This window comes from Bufo bufo, chromosome 6 (assembly GCF_905171765.1).
Source record: "Bufo bufo chromosome 6, aBufBuf1.1, whole genome shotgun sequence".
NCBI lineage: Eukaryota > Metazoa > Chordata > Amphibia > Anura > Bufonidae > Bufo > Bufo bufo.
In genome coordinates this window covers 150,072,891-150,098,684 of record NC_053394.1, presented here as the reverse complement: position 1 = coordinate 150,098,684, position 25,794 = coordinate 150,072,891, and the positions used below count along the sequence as shown (strand labels likewise).

Here is a 25,794-nt window from a genome sequence, read left to right as displayed (position 1 = left end):
AATTCGGAGCTGAGGAGGGATTTAAACTACCTTGTAAAAGCTGCCCTTCGTGTCATTCAGAAGTGTCTGGAACCAGGAAAACATTAAAAATATTCTGCAAAGGAGACTTTACAGGGCTGAAACCTCATCAGTCAGGGAATGTTATAGGAGGACCATGTCTACTGGCACCATAAACCCATCAGACAACCCCTAATGTGTTCCAGACCCTTAGATCTAGAGAGGAAATGGCAGGCTGCTTTGGCTGCAGGGATTGTAGGAAAAACCGCAGCACTCCAGCTTCTTAAATGAATCTGTGTTTATTGCTCAACCAGTGTGCGACGTTTCGACTCAAATGAGTCTTTATCAAGCTCAGGCTGCTTTGGCTGGTGATCACATTCCATTACTTACGAGGTCTTTCGGACTTGTAATGTACTAAAACCAGCAAAGGACCGGCTCCTGCCGACCGCGGCGAGACCATCACTGGGGGAGCTGAACTTCAACTTCACCGACATATTGGCTGGAAGCTTTAAGAAAAAGAGAGAAGAGAATCATATCATGCATTGCTAATCATCTATTAATATGCTAGGACCCTACTCTAAGCCCCCTCTACACACCAGCACCCCAGGCCCCAACAAAGGCCCAACGACGCCAATCAACAGGAGCACAGATGCCTTTGAGGATGGCGGCCTGGGCCACAGACCAGCGGTCAGGCTTCTACAAGAAAAACATTTAAATAGTAAGGCTGGTTTTAGACTCTGCAACAGACGCACGCATCCAAAACCCTGTCCACCTGTGGTGGTCATTGGTCACACGATTTTGCAGGTAAAACTGACTTACCTTCAAAATCAAGTGGCCACAGACTGTCACAGGTGGCAGGGGTCTCAGCTGCATGCGGCCTTACTATTTACACTAGTCCAGTCCAGATCAAGTGTAGCTGACATAGTTGCAGCCCTGAGATAGCTCATACACACTGTAACAAGCCAGGTACTTGTGAGAAGCATATTTTGAGGACATTTTTTGCCTCTCTATGTGGCAGCTGAAGGCAGCTGTGTTGGTCCCATCTTCATATGTGCCCACATTGCTGAGAAAAATAAAGTTTTAATATATGCAAATTAGCCTCTAGGAGCAATAGGGGCGTTGCCATTGCACTCAGAGGCTCTGCTCTCTCTACAACTGCCGCAACCTCTGCACTTTGATTGACAGGGCCAGGCAATGTAAATGTGATCAAACCTGGCCCTTTCAAGCCAAGTGAAGAGGGCACAGCAGTTGAAGAGAAAGCTGAGCCCCTAGGTGTAACGGCAACGCCCCTGTTGCACCTAGAGGCTCATTTGCATATATTGAAACATCATATTTCTCGGCAATGCGGGCACATATGAACATGGGACCAACATAGACGCCTTCAGCTACCAAGCGCACATGTAACAGGTCAGCCAGTTTCATACTGCTGACAGATGCCCTTTAACAAAACTAAGTGCACCAGGTTGGGGATCTTGACAAAGGTCTGGCAAAAATGGCACCGTTGGTGACATCTCAATTGGAGTACTTTTTGTTGCAATGGTGCTAACGGGAAATAGATAAAATTTGCCTCAGTCTATCGTTTAGTTTGTCTTTCTACATTTTATTTCTGTGCAGACATTCATCCCACTTACTTCCCCCAGGATGCAGCAAAGCACCCGAGTGATTAAATCATTTGTCCGATCTCAGTAACAATTTTTTTTACAGTTTGATGTCCGGGTTTGTTGCTGCTGTCAGGCTGCCAGGGCTTTAACTCTCCTGCAAGTGCACAGCTTGTAAAGACATCCACAAGAGATGAAAGATTCGGAGAGACGAGTCTCGGTGCCAAGTGCTGTATAGACACTGCTGCATTATTAAACTGGGGAGACGTGAAATGAGCGGCGACTCTTGGCTGCTCTCAGCGCAGAGCTGTGCAATGGACAGGTTGCTGTGACATGGTCAGCAAACCATTTGTTTCAGAAGAAGAAACTGGACAAGATGGCTGGGGGGGAATTCTAAATGGATAAAATGTCCTCCTATAATAGGTTTACGTTTTATTTGTGTTATGCTTTTGAAACTGATCTTCTATAGGCCTTCAATATTCTTAATCCAGCAGCCTCTTCATTGTTTGCGTTGGTCCAGGCATTGGTTCACACTACTGAAGTTTTCTACGATTTTAATACAATGTACCTATCCTCTGGCCTAGGAAAAGCTGATAGAAGGCTGCAGCGCTACTACGAGTGCCGCAGCCTACTCAAATAGCTGATCAGAAACTGATGACCTATGCTGAGGAGACTGTCTGGTAGGGTTGATCGTAGTAATTAAAATTTGTCTTTTCTATATGAAATCAGTATTATCAATGCAGAAAAATTCTTATTTTATTAGTTATACGCAGATGACAAGCAGAGATATTCTTATTTTTGGTTGTATGCAACTAAGGTGCTCTGAGCACTGAGGGGCTGGTCTAGCCTCTCGGAGCACTGCTTTACCTCCAACTCTCCTCCTCCCAGTGGTCTTCTCTGCTCCCCCTGCTCTGAGATCTTCACTATACATGCGCTGATAGTTGCTGCAGGCGGATGCATGAGATTTCAGGTCCAGGCATTGGAGCAGTGAGGATGTTTGGCACTGTCAACCAGGCCATTAGGGGAAGAGGCAACAGTGAAAGGCAGAGGTGAAGCACTGCTACTAAATGTACAGCATTTGACTGTATGAACCACTGTCTGGACAATTTAAAGAATTGAGAAGCAGCAGCCTTTGCCCAAGCACTGTGCTCATTTTAAACAGCTGATCTGCGGGTTGCCAAGAGTTGGGCTCCCACCGACCGATCTAATATCGAAAGGACAGACCATCTTTTTTTTATCAACAATATGTTTTTATTGAAATATTTTGTTATGCAAGTACAAAGCAAAATGTAAAGGAGAGGAGAGCCCGGAGAAGTGTATTACATAACACTTACAAAGCAAAACAGATACAATAGTATTAAAACAACATATGCTACATAGTACTATAAAGCAGCAAAACAGGATATAAATCAGATATTAAAATCAATCAAAAAGCATCAAGGGAGTAGAAAAATAAGCAAGAGCAAAGGAGGGAAGAAGAAAAAAAACTAATAGGCCGTCAATTTTAAAACCCTGAATAATCCCCTTTAAATAGGATGTCTGTTTTCTGCATAAATTTCAGAAATGCCATACACTGACATTTAATGGCATTAAAAAAGTTACATCGTTTCAGGGCTTACCTTAGTCTACACAGAGAAGCTCCCCCCTCTCCCCCAATGCCCATGGGTACTAATGTAAACAAGTTGCAGCATCCATAGCTTCCCACAATGGCGGATGCATTCTTTACTGAGCAGGCGCCTTAAAGGGGTTATCCAACATCAGCCCCATGTGCCGGGCCCCTCAGGGGAAATATACTTACCCAGCTCCCCGTGCCGCTCCAGGTCCCCGCACCGCCGCCGCTGCTTCTTCCTGTACAGGGATGAAAACATCCGGTGTCGGGGGGAGGTAGCCAATTGCAGGCGGGGACGGTGACGAGCCTCCCTAGTGTCACCCGCGATGCTAGGAAGGCTCGTCCCCATCTGCCATTGGATGCTCCCCCCCGACACCGGATGTTTTCATCCGTGTACAGGGAGAAGCATCAGTGGCTGTTCGGGGACCAGGGGGGGCCCAGCACATGGGGGGCTGTTGTATGATGTTGGTTAACCCCTTTTAAGGATTCAGCGCAGTCGCAGATACAGGGGAGCTATGGGCAGAATTCTTTCAGCACCTACGCAGTAGAAGAGATAGCTGTCATCTTGGAAAGCAATTGACACTGCTGCATTCAAGTGAAAAACAAAAAAAAAGGCTAGCTACTTACCTGAGTGCAATGATTTTGAAGAGATCTGCAGGCTACTTAATGCATTCCTAATAACAGCGATATTATAGCAATTTGTCTTGCCAGGAAAAGTTTCATTACAGCCCTAACCAAAGAACAAATAGTAAGGCCTCATGCACATGACCGCACCATATTTTGCGATCCGCAAAACACGGATGCCGCCCGTGTGCGTTCCGCAAATTGCAGAACGGAACGGGATGCCCATAACAGAAATGCCTATTCTTGTAAACAAAATGGACAAGAATAGGGCATGTTCTATTTTTTTTAGTGGTGCCACAGAACCACAACCACAAAAAATGCGGCTTAGATTTGGACCAAAACAACGTTGTGTGCATGAGGCCTAACAAGAAAATTGCTGTGAGATCTCATGCAAATTTTTGCTGTGATTTCAGATAGATTTATCTCTAGTGATTAAATCACCCAAGTAAAATCTAGGAGTAGCTCTAGCCTAATGCTGGTCATAAACATTAGATCCATGTCGGTCTATCCTTTCTATTCTGGCTGACCATCTAATGTGTATGGGTCCTCACCTAGCGGTTAATTTCAGTGTAGATAGATAAGGATCAGGCATGCTAGATGTAAACTGCCCATTCCTTTTGTCTGGCAGCGGCTTTCTGCACTCTTCCATTTTCTCTCTTTCCCATATGCATGGGAGAATCGGGAGAGATAGCTCTCAGCTTTAGGACAAGTTTTAAAATCTATGGACACCTTTACGGACAATTCTATATCATTGCACTTACTCATTTTGGGCTAAAATCTTTTTTTCTTCAATTGGTTATTAAACATTTTCAACAGTTTTTGTTTAGACAGCCTTCCATTTTTTTCTGTTTTACAGTGAATCCATCAGGGAGCTTCTCTGAAGGCTCAATGTGTAGCCCTTATCTCTGAACTCTTGACAGGTCATAAACACTCATTTAACCCAGTCAGTTTGATAAGAATTTTGTCAAAAATAAAAGAAACGAGTCTGTCACGGCTGTATGTGAGCAACAAGAGCATACACAGTAAATAGAGCTACTGACCGGACCCAAACTAGGGAGGATAAAGGGTGACCCCTGTCAGACCCTTAAAGCTCTCCCTATGCTGCTAAGCACATGCCCGGATCCAAATGGTGGAACGAGGCATGCCCGCGTACCTAAGACTGATGACCACTGTAACCCCTACAATAGTGGAAGGGGCACGGCCACCGGTGCCCTGCTCAGTATATGGAGGGAACCGTGGTCGCCTCGGATCCAGTCAGAAAACAAACAGATACACTACAATGTCTGCACACTTAGCTGAAGGAGCTGCAGCAGCAGTGAAGACGGATCCAAAGACAGCTGGCAATATCCGGAGTACTTGCTGCAGCAGAACACAGGTCCAGTAAAATGATAGCATACAAGTGAAGATACTCAAGCAAGAGCTACAACTCAAATGAGAAATATAATCCACACCCTACAAAGGAGGAGGGGTGATTTAAAGGCAGAGAAATCAAACATAGGAGGAACAGCTGGGAGGAAGGAAACAGAAAGTAAAGACCTCATCCCAGGGGCGGAGAAACAGAGCAGTGAGAACGTCTCAAAGCTCTGGTAGTGACAGTACCCCCCCCCCCCTCTACGGGTGGACTCCGGACACCCAGGACCCACCTTCTCAGGATGAGCCCTATGAAATGCCCTGATGAGGCGAGTGGCTTTAATGTCCGACACCGAAACCCACATCCTCTCCTCAGGACCATAACCCTTCCAATGAACGAGGTACTGAAGAGAACCGCGGACAATGCGAGAGTCAACAATTCTGGAAACCTCAAACTCCAGATTGCCATCAACCAAAATCGGAGGAGGAGGCAAAGAAGAGGGTACCGTGGGCTGGACATATGGTTTTAAGAGAGATCTGTGAAATACATTATGTATCTTCCAAACCCGTGGAAGATCAAGACGGAAGGCAACAGGATTGATGACTGACAAGATTTTATAAGGCCCAATAAACTTGGGACCCAATTTCCAGGAGGGAACCTTCAGTTTAATATTTCTTGTAGACAACCACACCAGATCACCCACATTCAGGTCCGGACCAGGCACACGTCTCTTATCAGCCACACGCTTATACTTCTCACTCATCTTTCTAAGATTACTCTGAATCTTTTGCCAAATGGTAGACAAAGAGGAGGAAAATCTCTCCTCCTCAGGTAAACCAGAAAGAGCCCCTCCCGAGAATGTCCCAAACTGCGGATGGAACCCATATGCACCAAAGAATGGTGACTTATCAGAAGATTCCTGACGACGGTTGTTCAGAGCAAACTCAGCAAGAGGGAGAAATGAAAACCAATCCTCCAGGTTCTCTGCCACAAAACAGCGCAAATATGTCTCCAGATTCTGATTGAGGCGCTCAGTCTGACCATTCGACTGCGGGTGAAAAGCAGAAGAGAAGGACAGCCAAACCCCCAGGCGAGAACAGAAAGCCTTCCAGAATCTAGACACAAACTGCGTGCCTCTATCGGAAACAATATCAGAGGGAATGCCATGCAATTTAACAATATGGTCGACAAAAGCTTGCGCCAACGTTTTAGCATTGGGTAAACCAGGGAAAGGTACGAAATGAGCCATCTTGCTAAAACGGTCCACCACCACCAGGATCACCGACTTCCCTGAGGAAAGAGGAAGATCCGTGATAAAGTCCATGGACAGGTGTGTCCAAGGACGGGACGGTATGGGTAACGGGAGAAGGGAACCTGAAGGCCGTGAACGAGGGACCTTAGCGCGAGCGCACGTCTCACAAGCAGCCACAAAACCCTCCACCGACTTACGAAGAGCCGGCCACCAAAATCTCAGAGCAATGAGATCTACCGTGGCTCTACTCCCGGGGTGACCAGCAAGAACAGTATCATGATGCTCCTTGAAGAGTTTGTGACGTAGCTCAGGAGGCACAAACAACTTCCCAGAAGGACAACGGGCAGGTGCCTCAGTCTGGGCAGCCTGGACCTCGGCCTCCAAATCAGAATATAGAGCAGAAACAACTACCCCCTCCGCCAAAATGGGACCCGGGTCCTCGGAGTTTCCTCCTCCCGGAAAACAGCGAGAGAGAGCATCAGCCTTCACATTTTTGATCCCAGGGCGGAATGTAACAACAAAATTGAATCTGGAAAGAACAGAGACCATCTGGCCTGTCTCGGATTCATACGCCTGGCCGACTCCAAGTATGCCAGATTCTTATGGTCGGTAAAAATGGTGATAGGGTGCCTGGCCCCCTCCAACCAATGGCGCCATTCCTCGAAAGCCAACTTGATGGCCAACAACTCCCTATCTCCCACATCATAGTTTTTCTCTGCCGGGGAGAGTTTTTTAGAGAAAAAGGCAGAGGGTCGCCATTTGGCAGGAGAAGGGCCCTGGGACAAAACCGCACCCACACCCACCTCGGAAGCATCCACCTCAACAATAAAAGGTAATTAAACATCGGGATGAACCAAGATGGGAGCAGACGCAAAACTCTCTTTAATCTTAGAAAAAGCTGCAAGCGCCTCCTCCGACCAAGAGGAAAAATCCGCCCCCTTTTTTGTCATGTCAGTGAGGGGTTTGACAACAGAGGAATAATTCAAAATGAACTTTCTGTAATAGTTCGCAAAACCCAGAAAGCGCATCAATGCCTTCTGATTCTCAGGAAGCTCCCACTCAAGTACAGCACGGACCTTCTCCGGATCCATGCGAAAACCGGAAGCAGAGAGGAGAAAAAGCAGAAATTGAATCTCCGATACCATAAAAAGACATTTCTCCAGCTTGGCGTACAATTTATTTTCCCGCAGAATCTGCAGAACCTGAAAAAGATGATCCTGATGGGTCTGAACATCAGGGGAAAAAATCAAAATATCATCAAGATACACCAATACAAATTTCTCCATTAAATGGTAGAAAATACTGTTAACAAAATGCTGAAAGACGGCCGGAGCATTCATCAGGCCGAAAGGCATAACGAGATTCTCGAAATGCCCGTTAGGGGTATTAAAGGCCGTTTTCCATTCATCCCCCTCTCTGACCCTGACCAGGTTGTACGCGCCTCTCAAATCCAATTTGGAAAAAACCTTGGCCCAACAATTTGGTTGAAGAGGTCCGGGATCAGAGGAAGGGGATAGGGATCGCGAATCGTGATACGGTTCAGCTCCCTAAAATCTAGGCAAGGTCTCAGAGAGCCATCTTTTTTTTTAACAAAAAAAAAAAACAGCGGCAACAGGTGATTTTGAGGGACGAATATGCCCCTTATCGAGACTCTCAGAGATATAGGTTCGCATTGCGATTCTTTCTGGTTGTGAGAGATTGTAGAGGCGTGCTTTTGGCAGCTTGGCGCCGGGAATGAGGTTAATGGGACAGTCAAACTCCCGGTGAGGAGGTAGCTCCTGAACACCGCTCTCAGAAAACACGTCCGAGAAATCAGAGAGAAATGATGGCACAGTTTTAGTAGACACCTCTGCAAAAGTCGCTGTGAGACAATTCTCTCTACAAAAGTCACTCCACTCATTTATTTGCCTTCCTTGCCAATCAATAGTGGGGTTATGTCTAGTGAGCCAGGGTAACCCCAAAACTAGAGGAGAAGGCAATCCGTTAAGGACAAAACAAGATATATCCTCCACATGAGTGTCACCTACAGCTAACCGGATATTGTGAACAATGCCCTTCAGAGATCTCTGTGAGAGTGGAGCAGAGTCAATAGCAAAAACAGGTATATCCTTTTCTAATGTGCAAACCTGAAAACCATGCATGGCTACAAATTGAGTGTCAATAAGATTGACGGCCGCTCCACTATCGACAAAAATCTCACAAGAAATGACTTTGCTCTCTAGCGCCACCCTGGCAGACAGGAGAAAATGGGAACTGCAGGTCAGAGGAAAAGCATCAATTCCTACATCAACTTTGCCCAAAGTAGCAGATGAAGCAGAGTTTGATGATTTACCTTTTGAGGTTTTTCTCTCATTATCGCTCTTAGTACAGTTCAAGAATCTCCTAGACGGACAAACATTTGCCAAATGACCTATGCCCCCACAACAAAAACACACCCTACTCTGAGGACTAAATCCTCTTTTATCAGGGGCAAGTCGACCTAGCTGCATGGGCTCCTCCTCAGAGGGGACCGAGACAGGATGAGGCCCCTGCACACTGAATGAGTCCGCACCACTGCCCATAGACTGACAATGGCTGGACAGAGAGGTCTCGTTTCTTTCTCTTAGACGCCTGTCAAGGCGTACCGCCAATGACATGGCAGACTCTAAGGACGTTGGTCTCTCATGGAAAGCAAACGCATCTTTCAATCTCTCTGAGAGACCATGACAGAACTGACTCCTGAGTGCCGCATCATTCCAACCTGAATCAGCTGCCCATCTCCGAAATTCAGAACAATAAAGCTCCGCAGACAGTTTGTTCTGGCATAAAAACGTAAGTTAGATTCGGCCAGAGCAACACGATCCGGGTCATCATATATCTGCCCCAGGGCCACAAAAAATCTTTCCACGGACTGAAGGGAGGGATCCCCTGATGGCAGCAAAAAAGCCCAAGTCTGAGCATTACCCCTGAGCAGGTAGATGACAATCCTCAGAGGAATGGGGACACAAGCAAAAATGGAGTTTGCATGCCTCTCTGAAGCGCACAAAATTCTCACTGCCCCCGGAGAACGTTTCCGGAAGTGAGACCTTTGGCTCGCAACAGACTCCATGGGCCGGAGCAGAGCCCAATGCTTGAAGCTGAGTCATAGATTGACGGAGATCCGCTACCTCCAAAGAAAGACCCTGCATGCGGTCAACCAGGCCAGAAAGCGGATCCATGTCAAAAAAGACGGTTTTGGTGGATTATAATCTCACGGCTGTATGTGAGCAACAAGAGCATACACAGTAAATAGAGCTACTGACCGGACCCAAACTAGGGAGGATAAAGGGTGACCCCTGTCAGACCCTCAAAGCTCTCCCTATGCTGCTAAGCACATGCCCGGATCCAAATGGTGGAACGAGGCATGCCCGCGTACCTAAGACTGATGACCACTGTAACCCCTACAATAGTGGAAGGGGCACGGCCACCGGTGCCCTGCTCAGTATATGGAGGGAACCGTGGTCGCCTCGGATCCAGTCAGAAAACAAACAGATACACTACAATGTCTGCACACTTAGCTGAAGGAGCTGCAGCAGCAGTGAAGACGGATCCAAAGACAGCTGGCAATATCCGGAGTACTTGCTGCAGCAGAACACAGGTCCAGTGAAATGATAGCATACAAGTGAAGATACTCAAGCAAGAGCTACAACTCAAATGAGAAATATAATCCACACCCTACAAAGGAGGAGGGGTGATTTAAAGGCAGAGAAATCAAACATAGGAGGAACAGCTGGGAGGAAGGGAACAGCTGGGAGGGGCGGAGAAACAGAGCAGTGAGAACTCCTCCAAGCTCTAGTAGTGACATCATCACAGGGGTGGAGAAACAGAGCTGTGAGAACGTCTCAAAGCTCTGGTAGTGACAGAGTCAGAGGTTCAGAGATAAGGGCTGCACATCAAGAGTCAGTGTAAACAGAAAGCAATAATCTACAGATACACACAAAATTAAGGCTGCAGGACAAAAATTCTTGGAAATTTTTAATAAAGAACAATTGAAAAAAAGATTTTTAGCCCAAAATGAGTAAAACCCGAAGGTGTTCATAGCATTTAAGACAGTGGATGTTCCTATTCACTAATAGCAAGTAGGGATCTTGAGAAAGGTGCAGAGATCTTCATATAAATTGGAAAAATCCTTTGAAGTAGGTTAGTGGACGCACTCAGCCTAGCGAGGTCTGATGAGCACTACAGACCTTTGAGAAATTAAATGATCCATCTAGTCATTTCCGCTCGAAGAGTCTGTAGAAGTAAACCACATATCATAATTTATAAGCTTCTTAATATACCCTCAATATGCTCAATAGGTTGCGGTTAAACCTAGACTTTTTATCTGTCCATAGGGAATACCCTGAGTAGCTTGAAAATCGCTTCCAAATCTCTGCAGCCAAGTGAGTAGCTGGAGCAATTTAATCGCTAGAGATTAATCAGTGATTTCAATGCAATTTTATTGGCAAATGATTTTCATGTTATTCTATGGAGGAAAAATTACCTTGAAAATCACTCTGAATTCGATAAAAAAAAACATTGCTATCTATTCACTTGTCTGTATCGGTTTCACAGTGATTTTATCCTAGCAATTTAAAGGGGTATTCCAGTTAGAGAAAGTTATGCTCTATCCACAGGTTAGGGGATAACTGTTAGATTGGTGGGAGTCTTACTCCTGGGACCCTCACCATTCATGAGAACGGGGGCCCCCATAACCCCTGGAGCCCCCAGATCAGCTGCGTGCCGCCGGTCCGTTCATTTCTATGGGAGCACTGGAGATAGCCCGCTACAGAGCTTGGCTCTCTCCAACGCTCTCATAGAAATTAATGAAGCGGCGGTGTACATTTCTGACCAGCCACTCCATCCATTTCAGTGGGGCTTTAGGGGGTATGAGGTCCCCTTTCTCGTGATCGCTGAGGGTTCTACTGCTGGGATCTAATAGTTTTCCTTATCCTGTGCATAGGGAATAACTTTCCCGAACAGGAATACCCCATTAATCACTCCAGGAATACCCACTTAGTTGCAGAGATTTGAAAGAATTATCGAGCTACCCGATGCATTACCTATGGACAGCGATATTAGAGCAATTTCACTGTGATTTTTTTGTAGTATGACAAAAAATGTCTAGGTCTACCCTCAGCCTGAGCATAACTTGCTTTATACCCCAAACTGCACTTTTGAGATCAATTTATTGGTGCAAGTGAATTTAGTGTTTCTGGGAGTCTCTTATTGCAACAACACATTCTCTTTAAGTACAGAGAGTTTACATTCCAAGCCTCAGCGAGAACATTCAGTAAAATCTACAAATCTCACAGGTCAAAAAAACAACCCATCACAAGTTAACCTTCAAGAGTAAACCAGGATGCTGGCTTGTGTTTGTAAGCTAAAGGTAAAGAAAACTTATTTTACAAGGGTTAATCACTTTAGTTCTTTAGTTTAGTTCAGTTCATTATTAATGTTCATTAATTTTGTATGTATACTATAAAAAGGTCATCTGGCTCCTTAAGAGGGGTTGTTCAGCCTGCAAGTGATCACTACTTACCTGGCAGATCCGCTTTACCACTCTGGTTCTCCCGGCAGGGATCTGTTTACCTGGCTGCAATGGTGACGTCACATTGACAACATACAAAGAGGTCATTGATTGACTGTAACAGTTACACAACATCACTGCTGCAACCAGGTAAACTGTTGCCAGCCAGAAAAACCAGAGTGGCAGTGCCAGGTAAGTAATGATCACCTCTTTATTGCAGGTGGATCTCCTGAAATGAGACAACCCCTTTAATAGGCCATATAAAATGATTTTCATAGGTGCCAAAAAAAATCAGGAAAGGAACATTAATTTTGATTGGGCTGATAGTTTGTCATCGCTCTCTAAGCACAGTCATACAGCAGGATGGGTTAATATTTTAGGGAACACTAGGTTAGCCTGTTTTGGCAGTCCCCAGGTATTTTTCATGAAGAATCAATCGGGCAGACAATTGGAACTGTCCACTATTATGAAGGTTGGATAAAACCCACATTCATTTCAGATGAAGCATAGACTTGGATGTTGCAAAAGACCTGGCAGAGCCTCTCACTTTCCATGGACGGTTTCCCTTAATGGTGTCTATCTGAAAACGTATTACACTTAACTCTCCTCCTCGGTTAATAAATGCAGCATAAATCGACATGCTGACAGGTGACTGGATCCCTTCTCTAAACACAGGTAAGCATGCATTATACATGACCACTATAATTCAAAGAATACAGTTACCCATGGATATTGTACTGTATATTTGCTGACAATGGCGTGTGCATTCTGACCGTCAGAACTTTCCTGGGATCAGCACATGCTGAAATTTTACCATTCAATGCGCGGAGGTGCCTGGAAGTTGGACACACATCTAAAACACTTGGTTTACTCTCGCTTAATCTACTAACTCTCTTCTTGGTCCCCATTATACAATCTGGATTCTGCACTCTACAGATACTGATCTTGTGAAACTCTCAAATCTCCTAACTGCAATGGTGACTACTCTCTACTGATTCTTCTGGATCTCTGCAGTGTTTGACCCTGTAGACCACAAACATGGCATGCTTCAAGTTACTGGACACGCTCTCTCTTGGCTTTCCTGCTACCTCTCTGACCACTTGTTCAGCGTATCATTTGTTGACTGTTTCTTCTCCCCTTGCTGTTAGGGTGCCTCAGGGTTCAGTCCTAGGTCACCTCCTCTTTTCTCTCTACAGTTCCCATTGCACAACCTGTCAGCAGATTTGGCTTTAAATATCTATCATATCTATGCTGATGACACCCAATTATATACTTCATCCTGTAAGACATCCCCTCTGCACTACTACATAACGTTAGTGATTGCCTGTTCGCTATCTCTAACATTATGTGTTCTATGTAAAACTGATATTGCTTTTTCTGTACATGGTACTACCATAATCCACAACTTGTTGATGTCATAAATACCCTATGTCTGTACAGAGCCCTATGTTTGGGTACATTTGGGTACATTATCAGGAATGAACATTCCTGAGAATGCTCATTCCCGACAATATGTCCATCTAAAGGTGTAGCCGATCACCCAATGAACAAGCTAAATGCTCGGTCATTGGGTCAAGCTGTCATTAATGCTTGCAAGTAAATGATCATTTCTGGGCAGCAGATCGTGCTGCCAGAAAAGTGATCTGCTGCCCAGAAAAGCAGCTGTATGAGGACAAGCGATCACAATAGCCACTGCTTGTCCTCATACTGTGGAGGTGGTTGCTGCATGTAAATGCAGCACTACACCCCCACTGAACAAGCAGCCGGTTGTCGGGAAGGAATGATTCATTCCCGATAATCAGCTATATCTCTGTACGTGTAAATCCACCTTTAGGGTTCTGTTTTCTTCACTCCCTATAGGCACGTTTTATGTCCCAGTCACTTGCACGTTTCACTCTACACGTCAGAAACATCTCCATAATCCATCCTTTTATTACTGTGAAAACAGCAAAAACACTACCTGTTTTCCTAATTCATTCTCGTCTTCATTACTGTAATTCACTACTAATTGGTTTCCACTCACTAAACTCTCCCCTCCAATATATCCAAAATGAAGCAGCCAGGCTCATGTCTTCTGTGCCAGTCACTGCACTGATTACCCATACAGTATAAAGTACAATTTAAACTTGCACCCTTCTATACCTCCTCCCTCATCTCTGTCTATCTACGCTTGATCTCCATTTTGGCAATAATTGAAGGCTAACTTCCTCCACAACCTGAACCTTCTAATTCAGTCTCCAAAACTTCTCATGCTGCACCAGTTTTCTGGAATGCACTACCCTAATTAGATTCACTTCCAACATCCAGAGCTTTAAGCATGCTCTAAAAACACATTTTTTTTATAAAGTGGCCTATCACATTTGATAAGACAACCCTTCTTCATTTACCCTGTTTTTCATTATTCCTTAGAATGTGTTCCCCCCACCTGTATCCCCACCCTCTATGCATTGAGGGTGACTGGCGCAGCGGTGTTCGTCTGGCCAATTCTCTGCATATTTGCCAGGTTGCAGCCAGATCACTTCCAGTCCCCATTATAGTGAATGGGGCATGACAGAATTCCGGCAGCTTGCCGGATCTCCATAAAGCAGATGTGAAACAGACCTAAAACAAGTAAATAAGCAATTTTACTTTTTGTGCCACCACTATTACCTCTGTAAAGTCCTTCAAGCAGGGCCCTCATTTCTATTGTTTCATTTGTTGATGTCATAAGTAACCTCTGCCTGTCTAAACACTTTAAAGACATTCATGATTGTGATCCCTCCACCCTCACCTTCGTGGCCATTGAGAAGGTCAGGAGGTCATGGAGGAGAGGGAATCACATCATGAATATGTCCAGACAGGAATACCGTCGGATCTTTGAATTTGATAGCCTCATACCCAAAGGACACAACGCAGAGCTGAAACTGTTTGGATTTCTATAATTTTGGGGGGATGTCTGGTGGGGATGCGGGATCCAAGTCTGGCTGTCTATCAGCACTTGGATTCCCCCTCCCTATCAGACTGCCCTCCCCTTCCCAACATTTCCACCTCTAAGAGTAACAGAATATTAGACCTTCTGATAAGTATACTGCATCCTATTTATAGGTTTATATGTAATCATATGTTCCTATTGTGCAGATTTATACGTTTATATAAGTGTTTATTATCAAGTCCTTGATTGCTTATATTACACATCCAGTTTGCTGCAATTTTATACGAAAACGCACATGCGTTTTCTACTCCATTGCCACTACTCCGTGCCACAATTTAAGATGGTTTAAGATGGATCACTTTCCCATCATTCCATGCTCAAATGGAGTATTTAAACACTGCATTTCCTGCTTGCTAAATACCGCCACTAAGGAAGGGAAGGTACCCCGAAACGCGTATGGTACATTTGGACGGAGTAGCAAGGAACACATGAATATGGTCTTTGCCATTTGCGGCTTTTTAATGGTATAATACGGCCATTCACCATTAATTCAGGACCACAGGAATACGCTGCATAGAAATTCTCATTAGAAGATGTGGGATTGACAGGCGCATATCCTACCACATACCAACTTCCTGATCACGTGGACTGTTCATCACGTGTCACCGCCGCAAGTCATGTGGGACACCACCTTGATAGCTCGAGACTACACGGGACGCTGGTAGCAGGGTCGGCGGTAGACGAAAGAGAGGAGACATTCGATAACCCAGTACCATCCGGTGGTAAGACTCTTGAACTAACAGTGTCTAAAGGGATGTGTTAACTGACTTATCATACGGTGATCAAACATATAGTTACCTGTACGGTCTCATGACATTTGGTACGGACCTATTTCCATATTCATCTCATTAGGCCACACCAATAGGAGATAACCGCTGTAGCGGCACGCCTCCGTTCACTTATTTGGGACATTTGATTACAGTATATGTCGACCAGGCAACGGCTTCTTATTTAGGTGTTATCTGGATACTTATGGTGCTATAGTCAGCATATATGCTTGATGAAGCTAGTTGGTTACTAGCGATACGCGTGAGGATTTTTCCTGCTTGTCTCACTGAGGGGTTGCTCATTTTTCTCCTTGTGTTACCACTGTGCTATCTGATAAGTATACCATTTTGGTTCTATGGATCATTTTCTCTTACTCTAGCACTGCATCATTTATGGTATCCTTGGATGATGTTTTTCTTATGTTTATCATTTTCTCCCTTCAGTGGGATGTTGTTTCATATGTCCATGGTTTTAATCTTTGTGTCTTTAATAAACTACTATTGATTTTTGGAGGTGCGGCTGAGTTTGGTATTTCTTTTCTTTAGTTTAGCTCATGCTTTTTTCTATACCAGGCCTGCACTTCTTTATTTGATCATTGGTGTGCCCCCCGTTGTTTAGTATTATATAGTCAGCATATATGGATGTGCTAATATACCTTTGACCACTATCAGCCACATTTTAGACGTCCACTTCAAATTATGAATATTTTGTCATTTTTATGATGCTCCAGTTGATTAAATTTTATTAGTGTTTAATAAACAATATTGTTCATATACAGTCCTGATCAAAAGTTTAAGACCACTTGAAAAATGGCAAAAAATCATATTTAGCATGGCTGGATCTTAACAAGGTTCCAAGTAGAGCTTCAAAATGCAACAAGAAGAAATGGGAGTGAGACAAAACATTTTTTGAGCGTTCAATTTAATGAAAACAACGAATAAGCTGAAACAGGCTGTTTTTCAGCTGATCAAAAGTTTAGGACCACACCTCCAAAAAAAACTAAACCCCCCCCAAAACAGAAATCCAAATTCCAAACATGAACTCAGTAATGAGTAGTTCCGCCATTATTGTTTATCACTTCCAAAATTTGTTTCGGCATGCTTGATGCAAGCGTTTCCATGAGGTGAGTGGGAACATTTCTCCAAATGGTGAAGACGACCGCACGAAGGCCATCTACTGTCTGGAACTGTTGTCCATTTTTGTAAACTTCCCTTGCCATCCATCCCCAAAGGTTCTCAATTGGATTTAGATCAGGGGAACACGCATGATGGGCCAAAAGAGTGATGTTATTCTCCTGGAAGAAGTCCCTTGTTCTGCGGGCATTGTGTACTGTAGCGTTGTCCTGTTGAAAAACCCAGTCGTTACCACACAGACGAGGGCCCTCAGTCATGAGGAATGCTCTCTGCAACATCTGGACATAGCCAGCGGCCGTTTGACGCCCCTGCACTTCCTGAAGCTCCATTGTTCCAATGAAGGAAAAAGCACCCCAGACCATTATGGCGCCCCCTCCACTGTGGCGCGTAGAAAACATCTCAGGTGGGATCTGCTTGTCATGCCAGTAACGTTGGAAACCATCAGGACCATCAAGGTTAAATTTTTTCTCATCAGAGAATAAAACTTTCTTCCACCTTTGAATGTCCCATGTTTGGTGCTCTCTTGCAAAGTCCAAACGAGCAGTTCTGTGGAGTTCAAGGAGATGGGGTCTTTGAAGATGTTTTTTGTTTTTGAAGCCCTTCAGTCTCAGATGCCGTCTGATGGTTATGGGGCTGCAGTCAGCACCAGTAAGGGCCTAATTTGGGTCGAGGATCGTCCAGTGTCTTGAAGGACAGCCAATTGTATTCTCCAGCTCAGTGCTGATGAAATTTTTTTGGGTCTTCCACTTGACTTTTTTGTTCTATAACCCTCAGGATCATTTAAGAAATTCCAAATGACTGTCTTACTGCGTCCCACCTCAGCAGCGATGGCGCGCTGTGAGAGACCCTGCTTATGCAGTTCAACAACCGGACCACGTTCAAAAATAGAGAGTTTTTTGCCTTTGCCATCACAACGTGTGACTACCTGACAGAAAATGACAATGAATCCACATCTTTGCACAAATTTGGCCTTTTAAAGGCATGTGGTCGTAAAATTTGGATCAGCTGAAAAACAGCCTGTTTCAGTTTAATCGTTATTTTCAATTAATTGAATGCTCAAAAAATGTTTTGTCTCACTCTCATTTCTTGTTGCATGTTGAAGCTCTACTTGGAACCTTGTTAAGATCCAACAATGTAAAATATGATTTTTTGCCATTTTTCAAGTGGTCTTAAACTTTTGATCAGGACTGTATCTGCTACCCAAGGCTCCTTGATATTTGAGTGCCCCTCCATTTCTATTTCATTAACCTCTGCCTGTAAAGTGCTGTGGAATATGTTGGCACTATATAAAGATTATTATATTATTATTATATTATTGTTTAATGTAAATTAGTGTTTCTCCATGAAGAAGAAAACTGTTCCTATAAAGCCACCTATAGATAGATACCCTGTAAGTGAGTTCAGTCTGTTAAAGGGCCTTGAAACATGATTTTAGTCCAAATGAAAACACACAGGCCCAGATTTACTAATGTGTCTGTGCCAAAAAATATGTCAAAAAAGCTATGCAAATTGGTACAATTTGGCGCATCTTGGGTTTCTACACTTTTTTTTCCAAAATCCTTGACAAGTGGTGGGGCTTATTGGTCAGGGGTGGATATTTAATGGAAGGGGTGTGACCTAAGATGCGCCAAAATTGCGCCACAATAGTTGGTATAGAGTAAGATAAAAGTGTCTCTCTCTGCACCACATTTATTATCCATCCTGAGCCCCTGTGATAAATCTGGTGCAGGTCTAGACAGCCGGCCTAACCTTACTCCATATTTACAATTAGCAAATCTGGGCTACAGTCACAGTACATGGACAAGAGTGGCAAAAAAGCGGATCGCTTAGCTAATCTCAGACAAGTCCTTTAGGTCTTGCTGCAAAGGGAAGGCTGGAATGAAAGGTTGATCAAACGCTTCCACAAATTTGTGAGTTTTTTCATGCAAAATACACACAGATTACAGTGAAGTGTTCTCATCGTGTTACTTGTAGACACTTCCGTTTGGTAGTCTGTAATCAGGTCAGAAAACATAAATATTTGCGGCATTCAGAATCTGAGATATAAACCGTCCCAGCGTGGGCTACTGATTGCTTATAGTATTGGGGTATGAACAACAGGAAAAGACATGTCACGCATCTACAGGAATCCAGCGCAGCCCCATCAGTATCAAACTCTATAGCTGTGCTAATAGCGGGGACGCTCGTGGACTATTTATGCCTGTGGTGTTGGCCTCTGGAAGACCTTGGAAATACGACCCTATCATCACACAGTGTGAAATCTAGGAAACATTCCTGCTTTTCTCTTATTCTCTAGTAATTGGGTAGAGAACGTTCATCACAAGATTACCAAATATCATCAATATTAATATATTAGCTGTACAGAGAAACAGTTAATTAGGCCAATGTCCCACACAGTATACAGTCGTGGCCAAAAGTTTTGAGAATGACACAAATATTAGTTTTCACAAAGTTTGCTGCTAAACTCCTTTTAGATCTTTGTTTCAGTTGTTTCTGTGATGTAGTGAAATATAATTACACACACTTCATATGTTTCAAAGGCTTTTATCGACAATTACATGACATTTATGCAAAGAGTCAGTATTTGCAGTGTTGGCCCTTCTTTTTCAGGACCTCTGCAATTCGACTGGGTATGCTCTCAATCAACTTCTGGGCCAATTCCTGACTGATAGCAACCCATTCTTTCATAATCACTTCTTGGAGTTTGTCAGAATTAGTGGGTTTTTGTTTGTCCACCCGCTTCTTGAGGATTGACCACAAGTTCTCAATGGGATTAAGATCTGGGGAGTTTCCAGGCCATGGACCCAAAATGTCAACGTTTTGGTCCCCGAGCCACTTAATTATCACTTTTGCCTTATGGCACGGTGCTCCATCGTGCTGGAAAATGCATTGTTCTTCACCAAACTGTTGTTGGATTGTTGAAAGAAGTTGCTGTTGGAGGGTCTTTATTCATGGCTGTGTTTTTGGGCAAAATTGTGAGTGAGCCCACTCCCTTGGATGAGAAGCAACCCCACACACACATGAATGGTCTCAGGATGCTTTACTGTTGGCATGACACAGGACTGATGGTAGCGCTCACCTTTTCTTCTCCGGACAAGCCTTTTTCCAGGTGCCCCAAACAATCGGAAAGAGGCTTCATCAGAGAATATGACTTTGCCCCAGTCCTCAGCAGTCCATTCACCAAACTTTCTGCAGAAGATCAATCTGTCCCTGATTTTTTTTTTGGGAGAGAAGTGGCTTCTTTGCTGCCCTTCTTGACACCAGGCCATCTTCCAAAAGTCTTCGCCTCACTGTGCGTGCAGATGCGCTCACACCTGCCTGCTGCCATTCCTGAGCAAGCTCTGCACTGGTGCCACTCCGATCCTGCAGCTGAATCCTCTTTAGGAGACGATCCTGGCGCTTGCTGGACTTTCTTGGACGCCCTGAAGCCTTCTTAACAAGAATTGAACCTCTTTCCTTGAAGTTCTTGATGATCCTATAAATTGTTGATTGAGGTGCAAACTTAGTAGCCACAATATCCTTGCCTGTGAAGCCATTTTTATGCAATGCAATGATGGCTGCACGCGTTTCTTTGCAGGTCACCATGGTTAACAATGGAAGAACAATGATTTCAAGCATCACCCTCCTTTTAACATGTCAAGTCTGCCATTTTAACCCAATCAGCCTGACATAATGATCTCCAGCCTTGTGCTCATCAACATTCTCACCTGAGTTAACAAGACGATTACTGAAATGATCTCAGCAGGTCCTTTAATGACAGCAATGAAATGCAGTGGAAAGTTTTTTTGGGGATTAAGTTAATTTTCATGGCAAAGAAGGACTATGCAATTCATCTGATCACTCTTCATAACATTCTGGAGTATATCTAAATTGCTATTATAAAAACTTAAGCAGCAACTTTTCCAATATCCAATATTTATGTAATTCTCAAAACTTTTGGCCACGACTGTACATTTCGTTGCAGTGTCCCTCTGTATAGGAAATCACTGTCTGCTGCACATTTCTATAAATCTATCTACTGTATATATGAATAAAAAAAGGTGCAATGAACTAAACCATATTTTTGCTCACATGGGGTATCAGCTTGGTGTTATTTAGGTCTGCTAAGTACAAATGACTACAATTAGCTCTGAATCCCAACCAGCTCCCATGTAGCACTTTATAGATCCTGAACGTATAAGTACTGCTACATACCGCCTTCCTGTATGCTAATGCTCTGTCTGTGTGAATCCTTACTGTAAGGCCTCCTGCATACGACCGTATGGCTTTTTCAGTAATTTGCGGTCCGCAAAAAGTACGGATGACGTCCGTGTGCATTCTGTTTTTTGTGGAACGGAACAGCTGGCCCCTGATAGAACAGTACTATCCTTGTCCGCTAACGAAAATACGGAAGCGGAAGGCATAGGGAGTACCTTCTGTTTTTTTTGCGGATCCATTGAAATTAATGGTTCTGTAAACGGTCCGTATACAGAACGCAAAAAAACAGAACGTAAACAGAAAAAAAAACCTTCATGTGCAAGAGGCCTAAGGGCTCGTTCACACGAATGTGTGATGCCCGTTGCCGTATTGCGGACCGCATCTGCGGATCCGCAATACACAGGCACCGTTCCGTGGCCATTCCACATCATGGACGCAGACCCATTCATTTCGATGGGTCCGCAAATCAGGATATGTGGAACGGTGCGGAACGGACGAACGGAATGGAACACTACGGAAGCACTACGGAGTGCTTTCTGGGGTTCTGTTCCGTGCCTCCGCACCACAAAAAGATAGAACTTGCTCTATTCAAGTGAATGGGTCTGAGATTCCCATGCACCTGCCCCACGGACGGTGCCCATGCATTGCGGACCGCAACGAGCAACGAGCCCTAATACTGATAATCAGTGTGTGAACCAGGAAGATGCACATGAGCACACTCATGTATGCTAAAAATCAGCATGAAAACTGCATAAAAAACCATGTTAAAAAAGTACACAAATCCACACTATTCATTACGGTTTTTGTGTTTATTTATGCAGTAGATTTTCTGTTTAACAACCACATTAAAGTCTATAGGGAAAACCACTTTATATACAGTGCAGAATCGCACAAAGATTGACATACTTGGCAGGTCAATTTCTGCATGTACACAATACATAATAGGGGTCTACTGCCTCTGTGGCTCTTTGAGTGGTGCAGATGTTGCTTGATACCTGGATTTTAAAGGAAATCGGTCACCAATTTTTTTTTCTGCCAACACAAACCAGATAGCAGCACTATCCTTTTTTCCTAATCTCTTTTTTATTTTCTGATTGCAGATTTTTTTTGTTTTATTTTCTGAACATGATTATGGGGGCGGCCATCTTGTCTGAGATGTTCTTAACAGCATTTAGAAAGCATTAAGCAGCCACATGGTCAATAGACACAATGGTCTGAAGGGGACCTCATTGATTTTATGGGAGAGTTTTCTAGGCATGCTCTGTGCCCTGTGCAGAGGTCATTGTACAAGGAATGAATAGATAAGTTTTGACAATCACCTACTGTGAATGGTGGATCCTATGTTATCTATACACAGAGGTGATATCATTATAGGCAGGATTAGAATGAAAGATAAGGGCTCTTTCACACTTGCGTTATTGTCTTCCGGCATAGAGTTCCGTCGTCGGGGCTCTATGCCGGAAGAATCCTGATCAGGATTATCCTAATGCATTCTGAATGGAGAGAAATCCGTTCAGGATGCATCAGGATGTCTTCAGTTCCGGAACGGAACGTTTGTTGGCCGGAGAAAATACCGCAGCATGCTGCGCTTTTTGCTTCGGCCAAAAATCCGGAACACTTGCCGCAAGGCCGGATCCGGAATTAATGCCCATTGGAAGGCATTCATCCGGATCCGGCCTTAAGCTAAACGTCGTTTCGGCGCATTGCCGGAGCCGACATTTAGCTTTTTCAGAGTGGTTACCATGGCTGCCGGGACGCTAAAGTCCTGGCAGCCATGGTAAAGTGTAGCGGGGAGCGGGGGAGCAGTATACTTACAGTACGTGCGGCTCCCCGGGCGCTCCAGAGTGACGTCAGGGCGCCCCAAGTGCATGGATCACGTCATCCATGCGCATGGGGCGCTCTGACGTCATTCTGGAGCGCCCCGTGAGCCGCACGGACTGTAAGTATACCGCTCCCCCGCTCCCCGCTCCTACTATGGCAACCAGGACTTTAATAGCGTCCTGGGTGCCATAGTAACACTGAAAGCATTTGGAAGACGGTTCCGTCTTCAAATGCTTTCAGTACACTTGCGTTTTTTCGGATCCGGCGGGCACCTCCGGCAACGGAAGTGCATGCCGGATCCCAACAACGCAAGTGTGAAAGAGGCCTAAGCAGATAACTGCAGTAAAGTCATCTGTACAGACCAAGAAGTGATGCCTTTTAACCACTTCCCATCTGGGCCCTTTGCCCCCTTCCTGACCAGGCCAAATTTTGCAAAACTGACATATCTCACTTTATGTGGTAATAACTTTGGAACGCCTTTATTTATCCAAGTCATTCAGAGATTGTTTTCTCGTGACACATTGTACTTCATGATAGTCATAAATTTGAGTCAAAATATTTCACCTTTATTTATGAAAAAATCCCAAATTTACCCAAAAATTTGAAAAATTCGCAATTTTCTAAATTTCAATTTCTCTGCTTTTAAAACAGAAAGTGATACCTCATAAAATATTTATTATTTAACATTCCCCATATGTCTACTTTATGTTGGCATCATTTTGGAAATGTCATTTTATTTTTTTAGGACGTTAGAAGGCTTAGAAGTTTAGAAGCAATTCTTAAAATTTTTAAGAAAATTGCCAAAACCCACTTTATAAGGACCAGTTCAGGTCTGAAGTCACTTTGTGGGGCCTACATAGTGGATACCCCCATAAATGACCCCATTGTAGAAACTACACCCCTCAAGGTATTCAAAACCGATTTTACAAACTTTGTTAACCCTTTAGGCGTTCCACAAGAATTAAAGGAAAATGGAGATCAAATTTTTAAATTTCACTTTTTTGGCAGATTTTCCATTTTAATCAATTTTTTTCTTTAACACATCGATGGTTAACAGCCAAACAAAACTCAATATTTATTACCCAGATTCTGCGGTTTACAGAAACACCCCACATGTGGTCGTAAACTGCTGTATGGGCACACGGCAGGGCGCAGAAGGAAAGGAACTTCACATGGTTTTTAGATGCCATGTCCAATTTGAAGCCCCCTGATGCACCCTTACAGTAGAAACTCCCAAGAAGAGACCCCATTTTGGAAACTAGGGGATAAGGTGCCAGTTTTATTAGTACTATTTTTGGGTACATATGATTTTTTGATCATTCATTATAACACTTTATGGGGCAAGGTGACCAAAAAATTGGTTGTTTTAGCACAGTTTCTATTTATTTATTTTTACAGCGTTCACCTGAGGGGTTCAGTCAAGTGACATTTTTATAGAGCAGATTGTTACGGACGTGGCGATACCTAATATGTATACTTTTTCTCATTTATTAAAGTTTTACACAATAATAGCATTTTTGAAACCAAAAAATTATGTTTTAATGTGTCCATGTTCTGAGAGCTATAGTTTTTTTTATTTTTTGAGAGATTTTCTTATGTAGGGGCTCATTTTTTGTGGGATGAGGTGACAGTTTTATTGGTACCATTTTGTGGGACATACGCGTTTTTGATCACTTGGTGTTGCACCTTTTGTGATGCAAGGTGACAAAAATTGCTTGTTTTGACACAGTTTTTTTTTTTTTTACGGTGTTCACCCGAGGGGTTAGGTCATGTGATATTTTTATAGAGCTGTTTTTTACGGACGCGGCAATACCTAATATGTATACTTTTTTTTATTTGTTTCACTTTAACACAATAATAGCATTTTTGAAACCAAAAAAATGATGTTTTAGTGTCTCCATGTTCTAAGAGCTATAGTTTTTTTATTTTTTGAGAGATTTTCTTATGTAGGGGCTCATTTTTTGCGGGATGAGGTGACGGTTTTATTGGTACCATTTTGTGGGACATACGCGTTTTTGATCACTTGGTGTTGCACCTTTTGTGATGCAAGGTGACAAAAATTGCTTGTTTTGACACATTTTTTTTAATTTATTTTTTACGGTGTTCACCCGAGGGGTTAGGTCATGTGATATTTTTATAGAGGTGGTTTTTACGGACGCGGCAATACTAAATATGTCTATTTTATTTTATTTTTTCTATTTTGAATTTTTTTTTTTATTCCTTACTTGGGATTTTTTTTTTTTTTACATGTGAAACTTTTTTTTATTTTATTTTTTCAACCCTTTATTTTATTTTTATTTTATTTTACACTTTTCGTCCCCCATAAGGTCATACAAGACCTCTGGGGGACATTTACTTCACTTTTTATTTTTTTTTACACTGTTGATTTCTCCTGTAACTGGGGCTGACATAGTAGCCCCAGTTACAGGACAAATGCACCCCTATAGAGGCTGTACAGCAGCAATCCTGCGCTGTACAGCCTCACAGCAGGGCTGATCGAGGTCTCTGAGAGACCTCACACAGCCCCTGCACTCTCCGGTCACGGCGGTCACATGACCGCCGGGCCGGAACAGGAAGCGCACAGCGCTTCCTGCTCTGCAGACACAGTGCTCGGTGAGCGCTGTGTCTGCAGCGATCGTGAAGGCAGGGACACCTGGGCACTGTCCCTGCCTTGTCTTAGGGTTGCCCTGCTGTCACTGACAGCGGGCAACCCGATCAGCAGCTGCACGATTAGCGTGCAGCTGCTATTTCTGACAGGACGTTTTAAAACGTGCTGTCAGAAATAGACGTCCACCCATAGGACGTTTATATCCTATGGGGGGACGTGAGGCGGTTAATAGGCTTAGTGGCCAGTGTGAAAACTGCAGGATTTTATGGCTTTTGTTTAAATATAGTTATTGACATGGAAAATTCATAATAACATCATCAATAAAAAAAATAAAAAAA

The 25,794-nt window shown here is 43.7% G+C and overlaps 1 protein-coding gene across 6 annotated transcripts in view; it reads right to left on the bottom strand.

The window, feature by feature from the left end:
- RIPOR3 (RIPOR family member 3) overlaps positions 1 to 25,794 on the bottom strand; it is a 189,015-nt gene that overhangs the window by 71,631 nt on the left and 91,590 nt on the right. For 4 of the 6 annotated variants that reach the window (XM_040434890.1, XM_040434887.1, XM_040434893.1 and 1 more), the window contains exon 2: positions 388 to 503. In XM_040434890.1, coding sequence (XP_040290824.1) covers positions 388 to 491 — 104 coding nt within the window. In that variant the 5' untranslated portion in view covers positions 492 to 503. Of the gene's footprint in view, positions 1 to 387; positions 504 to 13,786; positions 13,905 to 15,802; positions 15,805 to 22,932; positions 22,945 to 25,794 lie in introns of those variants that run through there. The other 2 variants (XM_040434891.1, XM_040434892.1) reach the window with 2 other exon arrangements.